Below are 15,061 nucleotides of genomic sequence, written 5' to 3'. Positions count from 1 at the left end.
GCCAGGTAAGGAAATCACAGAAAGTTGAATCGGTTCATCTGGACACAACATTTATTGAGAGAAACGTTTCTTCACTCATATAAGTGACCTCTTAGTCTCAACTAACTGCAGGTATCCCCACCCTTATAAACAATACAGTGGCATAACAGCCGAAAACGATCGGTTTCATATGCAAATTGCTGTGACCATCAACTAGAGTTACAATGGCAATGTGTACTATTCACAGAGGATTGGGGAATAGTTGCAATCACAGCACTGCAAGATGGAGACAGATGTACTCTTAGCCCCCGCCACCCCCCCCCCGGGTTCAGGGATGGTTGTTCCCTCTTCACATAGATGGCCTCTTTTACGCCCCGTTCAAACTAGTGTTCCTCCCTATCAAGGATGTGCACATTCTCATCCTTGAAAGACGTTGTGTCCAGATGAACTGATTCAACTTTATGTGATTACCTAATTTAAATATGTGCAAATAGCACTGGAGCACCGAGACGCTATTTGCTTGGCAGCGCAGTTAGAGGTGCATTTCCTCCTTTGCGAGTGCTTTGAGAATTACAAAAGCTGTGCAATCCTTTTGTGAATTCACCCCGTTAGTACATCTGTCAAGAGTGTTGGTTATTTAGGGTGCTTTAACTGTGGCTCTCCCTCATGCCTCTCGGCGCTTGGCCAATCATGTAATTTCAGTTACGTTTTTGGTCATTTGATCCAGTGGACCAATCGGATCAAACTGATCACTCAGTCACTCTAAACATGATCACTCAGTCAGGGACATACGTGTTTGTAAGGGTGGCCCACCGGCCAGTCCAGCCAAAAATACATGCGAGTCAGGAATATCACTGCTATATAAAAACCGACAGTAGGCCTGCCTGAAATGCAAAAATTATTACTTAAAACACGAGAACATAACATGCATGTGCTCAGCACACATGGGAAGATATACCTCTCCTTCTCTGCATAGTCATTGTGTAGCTGCAGCTCTTTCTCCTGGGCAAGGTTCTCTGCCTGGTTCTTCAGGGACTGCTCATACTCCCGGATCTTTTCCTTCAGGGATTTAATGGTCACCTCTGGGAGGGAAAAGGAAGCAGAAAAACAGGGAAGAGAGATGTGATACAGCAGGAGACAAAAAATAAAAAAATAAAAAAATAAAAACCCAGTTGAGATTGAAAAAAAGGCTATACAGTTTCAGGAAATGGTAGATGGCAATTACAATGATCGTGTTTTCAAACACTGACCTTTACGAAGGGACCAGTGTTTCATAGCCTGCATTCTTCCTCTGTCAACACGGACAGAGGCCTTGGTCCCAGTGTCTCCAGTCTAATCTCCACCACCATGACCAGTGTATAATATTCAACATTCACTAACTGTAGATATGGGGAATTTATTTAGAGTGCATTAGTGTTGAAACCCCATAACCTGCTGACGGCTAAGCTCTGTATGGGGCAGCCTGAAATAAATCTCAACACATAACTGGGGTAATAAATAGGAGGTGTGTGTGTGTGTGTGTGTGTGTGTGTGTGTGTGTGTGTGTGTGTGTGTGTGTGTGTGTGTGCACGCACGCGCACACATGTAGGTTTGTGTGTGTGTCTGGGAGAAAGATGTAAGTGAGTGAGACAAAGATAAAGAGCACTGCTGCTTGCTGCCTTTGACTGAGGGCTCTTTAGCACTTTGTTTGTGCATGTGTGCCTGTGTATACTATATATATATGTGCGGTAGAGTGTGCATGTGTGTGTGTGTGTGTCTGTGCGTGTGATTTAAACTCCAGTCTCACTACTCTGACACATAATCAATAGAAGAGAGTTCCCTCAGAGCCCTCTTACCCCTTAACTGCTTAACTGAACTTTAAACATTTAGGTTGCAGGGATCAATGGCCCTTGCTCTCTTAAGGTGTGTGTGTGCGTGTGTGTGTGTGGGCAGGCATGTGTTTAACAGGAGCGGGAGTTCCACAGTGTGTTTGGGGGTTTAAATATCCCCCATCTATTGAGGCAGGAAGGAGGGATAAAGGATGAGGGAACAGGAAAATCAATGGGAGAATGGAACCCTGCCGCTATCGAGCTGTTCCAATTAACTCTCGCTGAGAGGTGGGGGATTCCAAAACATTCCCTGCTCCCTCACTCAACCTCCCTTCTCCTCAAATATCAAATATGCCTTTGTTGTGCCTCTCTAGCTCATCTTGACACTTTTTGTCACTTTGTTCCATCTGTCTCTGCCCTCCGTTCTGTTACTTTCTATCTGTGAAGCCTCCATTCACAAGTAGGTACCTGTGTCTGAACGCCGCCTGACAGAAGATATGAGGCACTCTCTCGGCATTGTTTGCCTTTTTAACATGCATGAGGCAAATGAATTAAGTTCATCAAGCGCTGCACACTACCTCGCCACCCCATCGCTGTGCAGAACCAGTGATGTTCATCACAAAAGCCCAAAAAAAGTGTGTACGTGTGTTTATGTTTGCATGTCACTGACCCTGGTTTTTGACCTCAGCGAACTCCTTGTTGTAGTCCTCCAGTGTCTCACGAAGTTTGGCATTTTCTGTCTCAATGTCGTGCATCCTCTGGAGCTTCAGCTGCAGCTGCTGAGCCAACTCCAACACAGGCACAGGGTCTGTTTGGCGGGGGTTAGAGGGGGAGGGGGCAGATGCATGCCAAATTAACCCTCAACACCAGTAACATTTCATATATATATATATATATATATACAGTGGCTTGCAAAAGTATTCATACCCCTTGAACTTTTCCACATTTTGTCACGTTTCGACCACAAACATAAATAAATTTTATTAGAATTTTATGTGAAAGACCAACACAAAGTGGCACGCAATTGTGAAGTACAAAGAAAATTATACATGATTTTTAAAAATTTTTACAAATAAAAAACTGAAAAGTGCGGTGTGCAAAAGTATTCAGCCCCCCTGAGTCAATACTTTGTGGAACCGCCTTTTGCCGCAATTACAGCTGCAAGTCTTTTGGGGTATGTCTCTACCAGGTTTGCACATCTAGAGACTGAAATTTTTGCCCATTCTTCTTTGCAAAACAGCTCAAGCTCAGTCAGATTAGATGGAGAGCGTTTGTGAACGGCAGTTTTCAGATCTTGCCACAGATTCTCAATTGGATTTAGGTCTGGACTTTGACTGGGCCATTCTAACACATGAATCTGTTTTGTTTTAAACCATTCCATTGTAGCCCTGGCTTTATGTTTAGGGTCGTTGTCCTGCTGGAAGGTGAACCTCCGCCCCAGTCTCAAGTCTTTTGCAGACTCCAACAGGTTTTCTTCCAAGATTGCCCTGTATTTGGCTCCATCCATCTTCCCATCAACTCTGACCATCTTCCCTGTCCCTGCTGAAGAGAAGCACCCCCAGAGCATGACGCTGCCACCACCATTTTTGACAGTGGGGATGGTGTGTTCACAGTGATGTGCAGTGTTAGTTTTCCGTCACACATAGCGTTTTGCATTTAGGCCAAAAAGTTCAATTTTGGTCTCATCTGACCAGAGCACCTTCTTCCACATGTTTGCTGTGTCCCCCACATGGCTTCTGGCAAACTGCAAACGGGTCTTCTTATGGTTTTCTTTTAACAATGGCTTTCTTCTTGCCACTCTTCCATAAAGGCCAGATTTGTGCAGTGCAGGACCAATAGTTGTCCTGTGGACAGATTCCCCCAGCTGAGCTGTGGATCTCTGCAGTTCGTCCAGAGTCACCATGGGCCTCTTGGCTGCATCTCTGATCAGTGCTCTCCTTGTTCAGCTTGTAAGTTTAGGTGGACGGCCGTGTCTTGGTAGGTTTGCAGTTGTGCCATACTCTTTCCATTTCCGGATGATGGATTGAACAGTGCTCCGTGAGATGTTCAAAGCTTGGGAAATCTTTTTATAGCCTAACCCTGCTTTAAACTTCTCCACAACTTTATCCCTGACCTGTCTGGTGTGTTCCTTGGACTTCATGATGCTGTTTGCCCCCCAATATTCTCTTAACAAACCTCTGAGGCCGTCACAGAACAGCTGTATTTGTACTGAGATTAGATTACACAGGTTGACTCTATTTAGTCATTAGGTCAACATTCGATCATTCAGCAATCATCAGGCAACTTCTGAAGGCAATTGGTTGCACTCAGAGAAAAGGGGGCTGAATACTTTTGCACACCGCACTTTTCAGTTTTTTATTTGTAATTTTTTTTTAAATCATGTGTAATTTTCTTTGTACTTCACAGTTGTGTGCCACTTTGTGTTGGTCTTTCACATAAAATTCCAATAAAATATATTTATGTTTGTGGTCAAAACGTGACAAAATGTGGAAAAGTTCAAGGGGTATGAATACTTTTGCAAGCCACTGTATATATACATATATATATATACATACATACATACATACACACACACACACACACACAAGCACACACACACACACACATATATATATACATATATATATGGCCGGAGGCAGGGTAGTGTTGTGGAGTACAGCTGTGATCCTCAGCTTGGTGGTCTAATCGATAGCACTGTGTGTGTATGGATTTACTTGGACAGAACACTGCATTGTCAGATTTAAATCTTTTCGTAGACAAGTACAACTTTCATAAATAAAACAACACACCTCGATAAGCTGTCTGATTAGAATGACATCATACCCAAGGCAAACAATGGCACATGTCTGATCGCCACTCGCGCAGGAGAAGCATCTTCAAGCCCCGCCCCATAAGATCAAACATACGCCATACTTAAGTGTACTTGAACAAGGCAATGAATCCCTACTGTGTGTGCTGTTCTGTAGCTACGCTGACCTTGTAAAGGCAGGTGACTTAAAAGGGGCGAACCTACGGCAATCAGCAGAACATCACACTGGCGTAAAACGATCATTACATGTATGGCCAAAGTGGCATCAGAGAATCGAGGACGCCTACAAACAGCTAGTGCAAAACCTGTTCACTGGCATGTTATCGGTGTATAGTACTGAACAGTTTAATGCAGCTACTGCTGAGGCAGTTTTAATACTGTTGCTTTGAGAGGAGGGGTGAGTGATATGACCAAAATCATCTTATATCAGGGCTCCAGACTGTGACAAATTGGTCGCATTTTTCAACCACTTTTTAAGATGGGAGTTATTTTTTTCTAAAGGTAGCACCGGTGCAACTGCACAATTAATGGACGTTATGGGAAAAAAAACAATTTCTTTTTTCACTGTCTGGCTGAAACTGGTATGATTGTGCCTTACAAACATCTACAATAAATCTAGTTACTGTAGAAATGGTGCCGAGACAACTACGGACAACTCCTGCAGGCTATACGCCTCCTGAGTTGTTATAGCAACGTTTACTAATGCACAATTTGTCCATTAATGACTGCAGGTAGGCTACTGATAGCAAACACTGAAACTAACTCGGATGATAGCAGCGAGTGTCGATGAAACGTACTATCAAGTCGTATCTTCTACCAAGCGTATCAAGTGCTGTACCCAGTAACGTTGCAGCAGATGATGCAGATGAGGCACACGGGAAGAGACAGGAGGAGAACGATGAGCCGGAAAACACTACTAAAAACAATACTAGGTTAAAACCTAGTATATGGCTGGACCACGACTACATTTGGAAAGCGGCTGCTATTGTGTGACTACATTTAAAAAGCAGCTGTTTTGACAACGGTTCCATGAACAGCCGATGTACTGGGTCAGCAGTTTTCACACCCTGATTATTCCTACAGTTAAATAGCGCCAATTCATTTTCTATATGAAAATAATTATCTTGCTACACTCGCTGCTGCCGTGACCACTGGAAAGTCTGGGCATGACACCCCTTATGAATGCACTTCAGTTACTGCCAACTCTCTTAAGACGCTAATAATATTCACTCTAACTGCGTGTGGCTATCAGTGCTGGTGTTTGTTTTGTTTTTTTTATTATCCCCCCCCCCTTTTCTTCCCAATTGTACTTGGCCAATTACACCACTCTTCGGAGCCATCCCGGTCACTGCTCCACCCCCTCTGCCAATCCAGGGAGGGCCGCAGACTACCACATGCCTCCTCCGATACATGTGTACCATTTCTTTTTCCCCTGACACTGAGGAGTTTCACCAGGGGGTCATAGCACATGGGAGGATCACGCTCAGACCAGAGCAGGTGCTAGTGCAGCAACCAGGGCACATACCCACATCCGGCTTCCCACCCACAGACACAGCCATTTGTGTCTGTAGGGATGCCTGACCAAGCCGGAGGTAACGCGGGGATTCAAACCGGAGATCCCCGTGTTGGTAGGCAACAGAATAGATCGCCATGCCACCCAGACGCCCCAGTGCTGGTGTTTGTGAATTGGACTTTTTTGCAATGAGGAGTTTCAGTAGTATCCATGAGCAGCAATATATCGCGTTCGTTAGCGTGTGATCCGCTGATTCTGGGCCAATAGTGAAACTCCCACTTTCGTGTTTACCAGCGACATCGTTGTTCGGCTGACCAATCATGATGTCGTTAGTTGCCGCTAGCTGGAACCATCGTTGTTCACCTGATCCAGCGGCCCATTCGTGTCAAACTGATCACTCAGTCATTCAGGGACATTCGCGATTGTAGGTCTGGGCCTGCTGGCCGGTCCAGCCGAAAAGAAATACGTTGTCCGATGGGAATGGCTAGTTGAATTTCCTGGTTGAGGTTCAACAAGAAAAAGAACGAAATGCACTGTGCAGAGTGTGGTGCTTTCAGTGCTGGCGACACAAAGTTGGTACAGCCACAGCCAACTTCAAACTTTTTGTTTTTTTGAGATACTTTATTGATCCCTGTGGGGAAATTCAGCTCTGCGTTTAACCCATCCCAGCTGTGTAGATAGGAGCAGCGGGCAGCTGCCATGCAGCACCCAGGGAACCAAGTCCAGTTTGTCTTGCCATGCCTCGGTCAAGGGCACAGACAGGACTATTAACCCTAACATGCATGTCTTTTTGATGGTGGGAGAAACCAGCATACCCGGAGAAAACCCCCAGCAGACACGGGAAGAACAAGCAAACGCCACACAGCGGACGACCTGGGATTACCCCCAAGGTCGGACAACCCCGGGGTTTGAACCCAGGACCTGCTTGCTGTGAGGCGACAGCGCTAACCACTGTGCCACCGTGCCGCCACAACATGAGACATTAATGTTGCACAAGTCTTTATTTCGTATGAAGTTTCTTTCTCCTAATTACCCCATAAATATACACACGTCTGATGGTAAATGCCGCTAAACTTAAGCCACCAAATTGGAAACTGGTGCTACCATCTGAGAGACTTGAAATTTTAGTCTGGAGCTCTGTTATATGTAATTTTAGATCAGTGTTCGGTACATTTCACGATATAGTATTTTTCTGGAAATTCAATTACGAAGTGGTTTATACATAAAATAACTCGTAATGCCTATTTTTGGCTAATCTAGTGAATTGAATACCGTATTTCCCAGACTACAAGTAGCACCATTATATAAGTCGTACTCAGCAAAAACATGTTGCGAGGGAAAAAAAACAAATAAGTTGCTTCGGTGTATAAGTCGCATTCTTTTTGTCACTGATCCAAGTCATTTAATATTGAGTGTCTGCCAATATCATTTTCCTATCAGATATTTATATTTTCATGCATAGTATAACTGCACATTGCACACTGAGGGCATTAAAGTTAGTGAAACCAATCCAATCTTAATAGTGTCGCAATTGCCCGTGAATGATTTTCATTTAATTTTTTCAGGAATAGAAAAAAGTAAACTATACAATATATTAAGTACAATAGCTTGAACAGATATAAAAACAACGACCAAAAAGAGAGGACACTCCAAAGACTAACATATGAACCCACAGTATTCCTTCAAATGATTTCTTTTTAAGTGTCTTATCATATTAGGCGTGTTGAAAGTAGCTCAGTTACTACTGCCTCGCGGATCATCAGCGCCGCGGAAATTACAAGTGGCTGTTAGGCTGCTTTGATTTTCGAACCTAAAGAAATTTCACACTGCAGACGTTTTAGCTGCTTGTTGCTGACTTTTTAAAACACGTGTCTGGGTGCTGCAAATTGTGGACACTATCAGTTTAATGACACCTAGACGGCGTGTAATGGGGAGTTCACAACATCTGTACGACAGCTGGTGCAGACGGAGGGCAAAGCAGTAGAATCAACAATGGATCGGAATTTGATCGGGTTTAATATGGCCGGTACCGATCAATTAAAATAAACCCTGATCAGCTCCGATACCAATTTCTCCGATCGGAGCGTCCCTAATGTGATCGTAACCCCTGCAAACCCCTCTCGCCGCAAATGTAATTGACTTTTCTACAAGCTGTGAACTTATGAGTTTGTACTCCCAACTTGTCAAACATGCACTCCTCAAGAATGCAAGCTTGTGCCTGGAGGAGTGCTTGGTATTGAGAAATGCTCACACTAAAGGGAAAGGCTACCGTGGCGGCAATGGTACAGCTGACTCTCTACGCTCTCATCACGCTGTCTACACCGTCACACTGCCCAACCTGAACTAGAAGAGCGACAATCACAAAGAGACAGACATAAACAACCGTGATCACTAGACTGTGATCACTCAAATTGTTTCCTGTGATTCAGCCCGAAAATAAGAGAGAAGAGGAGGAACACGGGCTGAGGGAGACGACAAGACGCCTAAAACAAAACCTGAGAAAAAACAAACGCGACATTAAAGATGCAGAGAGTGACAGAAGAAAAAGAAGTTTCCACAGGCTGTTCTACCAGCGTTTCCATAAACACATAGCAGGGTTAACTGTCACCGTGATGAAGAGAGGCCTGTCAGTCAGGCCAATCGCATCTGATTGGTGCTCATGGGTGGCAGACTGGTGACAGGCAGCCAAGAGACGCAGGCAACGCTCATCAGCATGCCAGCTAAAAGAGCAGTTTGTGCGTAAGTGTGTGTGTATGTATGTGTGTGTGTGTGTGTGTGCTGTACAGATAAGAGGAACTGACAGCTTACAGCTGGGGGTAAGGGCTGTGTGTGTGTGTGTGTGTGTGTGTGTGTGTGTGTGTGTGTGTGTGTGTGTGTGTGTGTGTCATGTCTGACGCAGTTAGATATCTTAACTATGCTAATGAGAGATCAGCAGAGCACGATTGGGGAATTTCATGCTGATTTTATGTTGTCAAGGTGACACACCATGCGGCACTGAGTTCTGACATCAAATCACACGTGAACACACGCACGCATGCACACACCCCCACACACATGAAAAAAAAAAACGCACACAAACACGAGCAGCAGCGGTATAGCACAGTCAAACATACAGTTAAGGTTTGGACCTGGATTTGTCCCCTATCTGCCTCAGTGCCCTTGGAAATCAACTTTCTCTTCCTCTTAAGCCGTTTTCCTTAACACTGGGCCTTTCCAAATCAACTGTACCGCCTGTTAAGAGCAGTTTGACTCGTAGTCCGCTGCTGCTGAACTCTCCAGCCAGACGACTTAAATCTGAAGTGGAGCACAGTGGGGCTGACTAACCTGGCCTTCAGCTGACAGAAGGCAGAACAAAACACACTGTTTCCTCTTTCAAGACCACTGCATTAGTCAGGCCGTGTGTGTGTGTGTGTGTGTGTGTGTGTGTGTGTGTGTGTGTGTGTGTGTGTGTGTGTTTATGTGTGCCTCTGTGTGTGCATCAGGCATTACATCATTGTCTCATTCCAAGTTAAGAATAGCACCATCAGAGCTGGCGCTGACTTATTGGGAGCAGTACAATCCAAAGATATTACTGTAGCGCTATCCATATGGGAGTACGATGACCTCCTTACTCTATAGATGAACTCAGCTACACTCCCATCCCTACATATACAGCCCACCAGGCCTCGGTTTCTGTGGAATATCGCCAACCCCAATAACTGTCTGCGTGTGTGTACTGTGCCATTCTGTACTCTGTGTGTGTGTCCTTCATCACCGGAACGCCGATCATGTCCACGTGCAGTTTTTCAGCAGGCAAATTGCAGACGCACTTGTCAACCGTATAAGGACGCACCTTCTGCTCTCAGCCTCTAAAGGCTACACCAGCAGGGAAGGGATCTCATGGGGATACATTAAGGCATTGCACACGCCTGGGTGCACAGTGAAGGAGCACAAGAAGGGACAGTATCACGGTTTTTCTCTTCCCCTGTCAGTGCTGTCTGCACAGATATCGAAGCTTTCTGATTAGGTGCTTGACAATAATGACTGGTGAGTTGTCTTGACCGAACACATAAACACACATAACGTGGCATGCTTCCACCCCCAACACACACATTATACAGACTCTTACCTGGGACATCGATTAATTTCTTGTACACGTTCAAGAAGGCGGCCTCTGCTTCTTTACTTCTTTTGCTCAGGGCATCAATCTGAGGGAAGAAAAGAGAAGAACGGGAATGTAAATATCAGCTACACCACCTCAGATCTGAATGTCACATCTGTGCACTCACAGCCAGGCACATCAATTCTCACAGTAAGCGACACAAGAGTACATATCTCTCAATCCTGACTATGTGTCGGTATCTTGTGTGTAATCAAGGCTGTCATGACAGTGGCTGAGTTGGTGTTTCCTTCCTGTGAAGTCTGTTCAGCTGTCCAAATGATGACGGACGCGCCTCATTTGGTGTGTGCTGGTGTGTGCCTGAACGTGCGTGCATGTCTGCCTGTCCGTATGTGTGAGTCTATTTTACTCTGTGTGTGTGTGTGCGTGTTTTGTGTGTGTGCGTGTGTGAGTTCATGGATCTGTGCATGCATTTTCCTGCAAGCATGCTGACATCATTAAACAGCTGGCTCGGTCCTTCCTGCCGCAGCAGGAGCAGATTATTCAGTTAGCTCTTAGCAGCAATATAGTGCAGATGCATTACTGGATGCAGCCATCGCCAACGGAGCCAACGTCACTCATTCCATCACGGATATGATTGAAATAGATGGCATTAGAATGGATCTATTAAAGATTAATCCTAAAACCATACTTGGGGAACTTTATGACAGTTATCAATCCTAAATCACCAGGACAAAAACATACACAGGGCTCACACAGCTCACTCACACACCAAGATGGGCTGTATACAAACAGACTTGACCGCATGCAACTGAAATAAAATCTAAGTTGAGAGAAACAGATGCCCAATAAAGACATTCAAATAGTGCTACTGTGCAGGGAAGGGCTACAGCTGACAACTCTGGCTCCAGCACTCAGACTAAACAGCCTTGTGTGTCTCTTCCAACTCATCCAGCAAAGTTACTGGGGGCAGGGTGTGTGTGTGTGTGGGGGGGGGGGGGAGACAAAAGCCTATATACGTCCTAGTATAAAGTCCTCACATTCCCAGCCAACCCAGTAGTGTAGTTGATGGGTGGTTTAGGAGTTCTTGCCACTGTAAACAGAGTGGGCTACATGTAATTCTGCCTGGTCTCCTATGGGAGCCTAATAAATCTCTTCACATGGCTTTGATTCATCTCTAGTTTTTTAGCCGCAAAACATCTGGCCCTGAGTAGGCTGGTGCCAGCACCCCTCCCTCTGCAATCCCCACCCCCCCTTCTCGCTTTGTCTCAATCTCTCTGGAATTCTCCCTCTTGTCGTTTTTCCTCCCACAATCTCACTTTTCACTGTCTCCCCCACATGCATGTCATGTCTGTCTTCTCTGTCATGCACAGTGACAGTCTCACATGGCGAGGACTTGCATGCTCTTGTTCTAGCTCTCTCACATACACACAAACACATTATACCACCAGACCAACCAATAGATCGCATTTGCACACCATACAGTACAAGTCACTATTTTTTTCATGTGCCACGTGACATTGAGTGGTCAGGACCCCAACTGCAAGGCCACTAATGGGGGATTACTGATACTGGCTACTAATGCCAATCACACACCAACACACAACCTGCACAACAATGTGTGTGTGGGTGTGTGTGTGCGTGTGTGGGGGGGTAAATGAAAGAGAAATGCTATTGATGGAGTGGGGATATTATCAAAGGGTCATGCTATGATCACTTAAAATGGGAACAAAAACACACCACGCAAAACCTTTGTTAATACAAAGATCAAATGGTAACACAAGCACACACCCCCACACACAATAATGAAACGGTGATCTGCTGATGGCATTGAAGGGAACCAGCTGTGTGACTGTAGAATGTCTGGGCCAAGGTCAGTGGTACAGCAGCTTTATATAGCCCAACATGGGAGGCAGGAAATAGACATTTAATGTAGGACACACCCTACAGTTAGAGGCAGGTTCACTGCAGGACCAGAGCCATTAGAAGACCACCCAGGATCCACAAACACAACCCTGACGTTCCTGACCGCAGCTTGCTCAACTGAACCCAATGACAACTACTATTACAAACCCTCCCCCATCTTACACACACACACACACACACATGCTGACACGCATACATCCCTAGTGATACAAATGAACTGACACAAATGATACTTCACCAGTATCAGTTGTAGGATGAGAAGTGCTTGCAATTGCAAACTGACCCCACCCCCCAATGCATGCACACACGTGCACACGCGCACACACACACACACACACACACACGTCAGCAGCTTGTGCCACCATCACTCAGCACTGCCTCACTCCCCTATCTACCCATGGTGTGTGAAGGGCATCAAGCTGACCTGTGTGCATGCGTGTGTGTGTGTGTGTGTGTGTGTGTGTGTGTGTGTGTGTGTGTGTGTGTGTGTGTGTGGCCCCAGTGGAGTCTGATAAGGGGAGGCTATGGGAAGCAGAGACTGAAGCCTGGGATAATGGAAAAGCTTATCTGATCGATGGACCAACAAGGAACACCGAACAGGCAATATGCACATACACACGCATATATGCACACACAAACAAATACACACACACGCACGCCCACGTAGCCTAACTGAGCCTAACTAGCTTCCCAAAGAAGGGCCTTGTAGGTATCCTGTTATTGGTAATTACTATAACCGGAGGAAAGCTGCTTTTCAATGACAAAGTTTAAAGAGAGTCCCAAGACCTCAAAGCTGTCGGGCCTAAACTTTTCACTGTTCTGTATGGTTCAAGCCTTCATCTAGCAATGACCCGTGCCCCCTACTCAGGGATGGAGTCGGGGGAAGAAGTTTAGAGCACTGTCTTGTCCTTGATCAAACGGATCAAGGGCTAAGCAAACAAAGCCAGGCTAAAATTACGTTGTCTCGGGAGTCGCTCATGTCGGGGCACGCAGCCACACAGAACAGTCATCTGATTGATAGGCTGCAGAGGATGGAGCGGGTGTACTGTATTATCGCCAAAAGAAAAAAAAAATCATAAGATAATGTCTTCTGTGGTGTCTTTCTGCTCCCAGACCACCCACGTCGCTCCTCAGTGAGCCAGGGTGTGCGTGTGTGTCGAGGTGTGTCAACATGAGAACGGTGGAAACAGCTGACAAAGCCCCAATTACACTGCAAGCGTTTCTATTCTCTAAATAGACTGTGGCTCATCAGCAGAACATGGTGGAACCACTATAAATTACAGCATTTTCACATAACCACTGGCTGTGGTCGCTGCTTTAACACAGGAATATGGAAACTAACCAAGTGTTAAACTGTAATATTCTATGGCCGGTGGCAAAGCAGCCCTGTCACGATCTATTGAGATGATTTTCTGTGTGTGTGTAAGTGTGTGTGTGTGTGTGTGTGTATGTGCTGGGGAAGTGATATTGTTGGGGTTGAATGCCCACCCACTCCACCCTCAAATAACGGCCCAGTCTAAACCAGCCAATTCTATGTCTGCCCTCTGACTTTCGCATATGGAGTGGGAATTGACTGGGAATGCACGGCAGACAGAAAGCAGGAGTCGGGATGAAAATAGGTCAAAAAAAAATGATGGAGGAGAATATATGGGGAGAGGTGAGAGAAGGATATAACACACACGTACACACCCACACACACAGAAATCTCATCAAGGTCAAGGCGCATAAAAACATTGAGCAGGATTCAATGGAACCAAAAGCGAATGTGCCAGTAATCAGTCAAACGGGCTTGTGATTCATCCTATCAACAGAAAAACAACACGCAGCCTCACCGAATCAGGCGGCCAAGCGAAATCTAAAGACACGGCATTCTGTGAGTTGTGATAGGCTAAAGTCAAGGTTTTGTGGTGCCCCCCCCCACCCCTTTTCTTTTTCTTTTTTTTTTTTTTCCTTTGCAGGATGCAATTTAAACACACCCCCGGGCTACAGGACATCATGCATAGGACAGAAAATCAAGAACAGAACCGAGCAGAGCGGAGAAAGAGAGGGAGAGGAAAGAAGGGAAATGAGATAGTGGCAAGAGCGGGGACGGGCAAAGGGGCGGGGGGGAGTGGACAGAGGATAGCAAGAACAGAGGAGATAGGGGGAGTAAGAAAGAGGAGAGTGTTTGAGAGGAAAGACGAAGGCAGAAAAAGGAAAGAAGGGCATGGAAGGGGATAAAGCGAACGGTCAACGAATGTCAAGTGTGCCCTGAAACTGCATTGTTTGAAGGCTGTGTTTGAGATTGCGAGTCTATCGCTATGTCAATACACACTCACCCATACACACAATAACACACTCACCTCTCCTTGGAAGCTCTTGAGCAAAGGGGCAACCTGTTTCCTTAGATCCTGAAAATATAAAGAGGGGAGAGTTCGGTGAGTTGGAGAAATTGAAAATACTTTTTTTTTTTTTTAGAGCACAGGAACAGTAAGACGTCTGGGTTGCAGTTTTATATAGACACATGGAAAACTTGCTGGGGTTTCAGAGTTGAATAGTGGTAGTCTCTATAATGATCTAAATAAATAACAAGATAAACATTGTGGCAACAGAACTTGCTCCAACAAATGAATAATGTGCAGTGGGTGAGTCACCGCACTAGTGTAGAGGAAGAGAAGCAGGTTTGTATCCTGAGGTGCTCTGAGAGACCATGTTCCTCATATGAACAGGTGCAGCACCACCTGGGCTACCCAGAGGCACTAATAGTGCGTGTGTGAAAAAGACAGCGAGAGAGAGAGAGAGAGAGAGAGAGAGAGAGAGAGAGAGAGAGAGAGAGCGAGCAAGAGAGAGCACGTGCAAAGGAGAGAGAGAAACACAGAGAGAGACAGAAAGCGACAGAGTAGGCCTATAGTAAATGCAAATTGTGTGCATGCCATTTTTTTTATGAT

At 45.5% G+C, this 15,061-nt stretch overlaps 1 protein-coding gene across 2 annotated transcripts in view; it reads right to left on the bottom strand.

Annotated features, from left to right (window-relative positions):
• Positions 1-15,061, bottom strand: part of cux1b (cut-like homeobox 1b) — a 72,599-nt gene that overhangs the window by 35,225 nt on the left and 22,313 nt on the right. For both annotated transcript variants that reach the window (XM_056283072.1, XM_056283071.1), the window contains exons 3-6: positions 14,477-14,524; positions 10,218-10,296; positions 2,458-2,595; positions 938-1,061 (exon numbers count right to left, since the gene is read on the bottom strand). In XM_056283072.1, coding sequence (XP_056139047.1) covers positions 938-1,061; positions 2,458-2,595; positions 10,218-10,296; positions 14,477-14,524 — 389 coding nt within the window. The remainder of the gene's footprint in view (positions 1-937; positions 1,062-2,457; positions 2,596-10,217; positions 10,297-14,476; positions 14,525-15,061) is intronic.

Source organism: Lampris incognitus, chromosome 7, assembly GCF_029633865.1.
Source record: "Lampris incognitus isolate fLamInc1 chromosome 7, fLamInc1.hap2, whole genome shotgun sequence".
Lineage (NCBI taxonomy): Eukaryota > Metazoa > Chordata > Actinopteri > Lampriformes > Lampridae > Lampris > Lampris incognitus.
The sequence above is the reverse complement of the archived record's forward strand: the minus strand, read 5'-3'. Positions and strand labels throughout refer to the sequence as shown.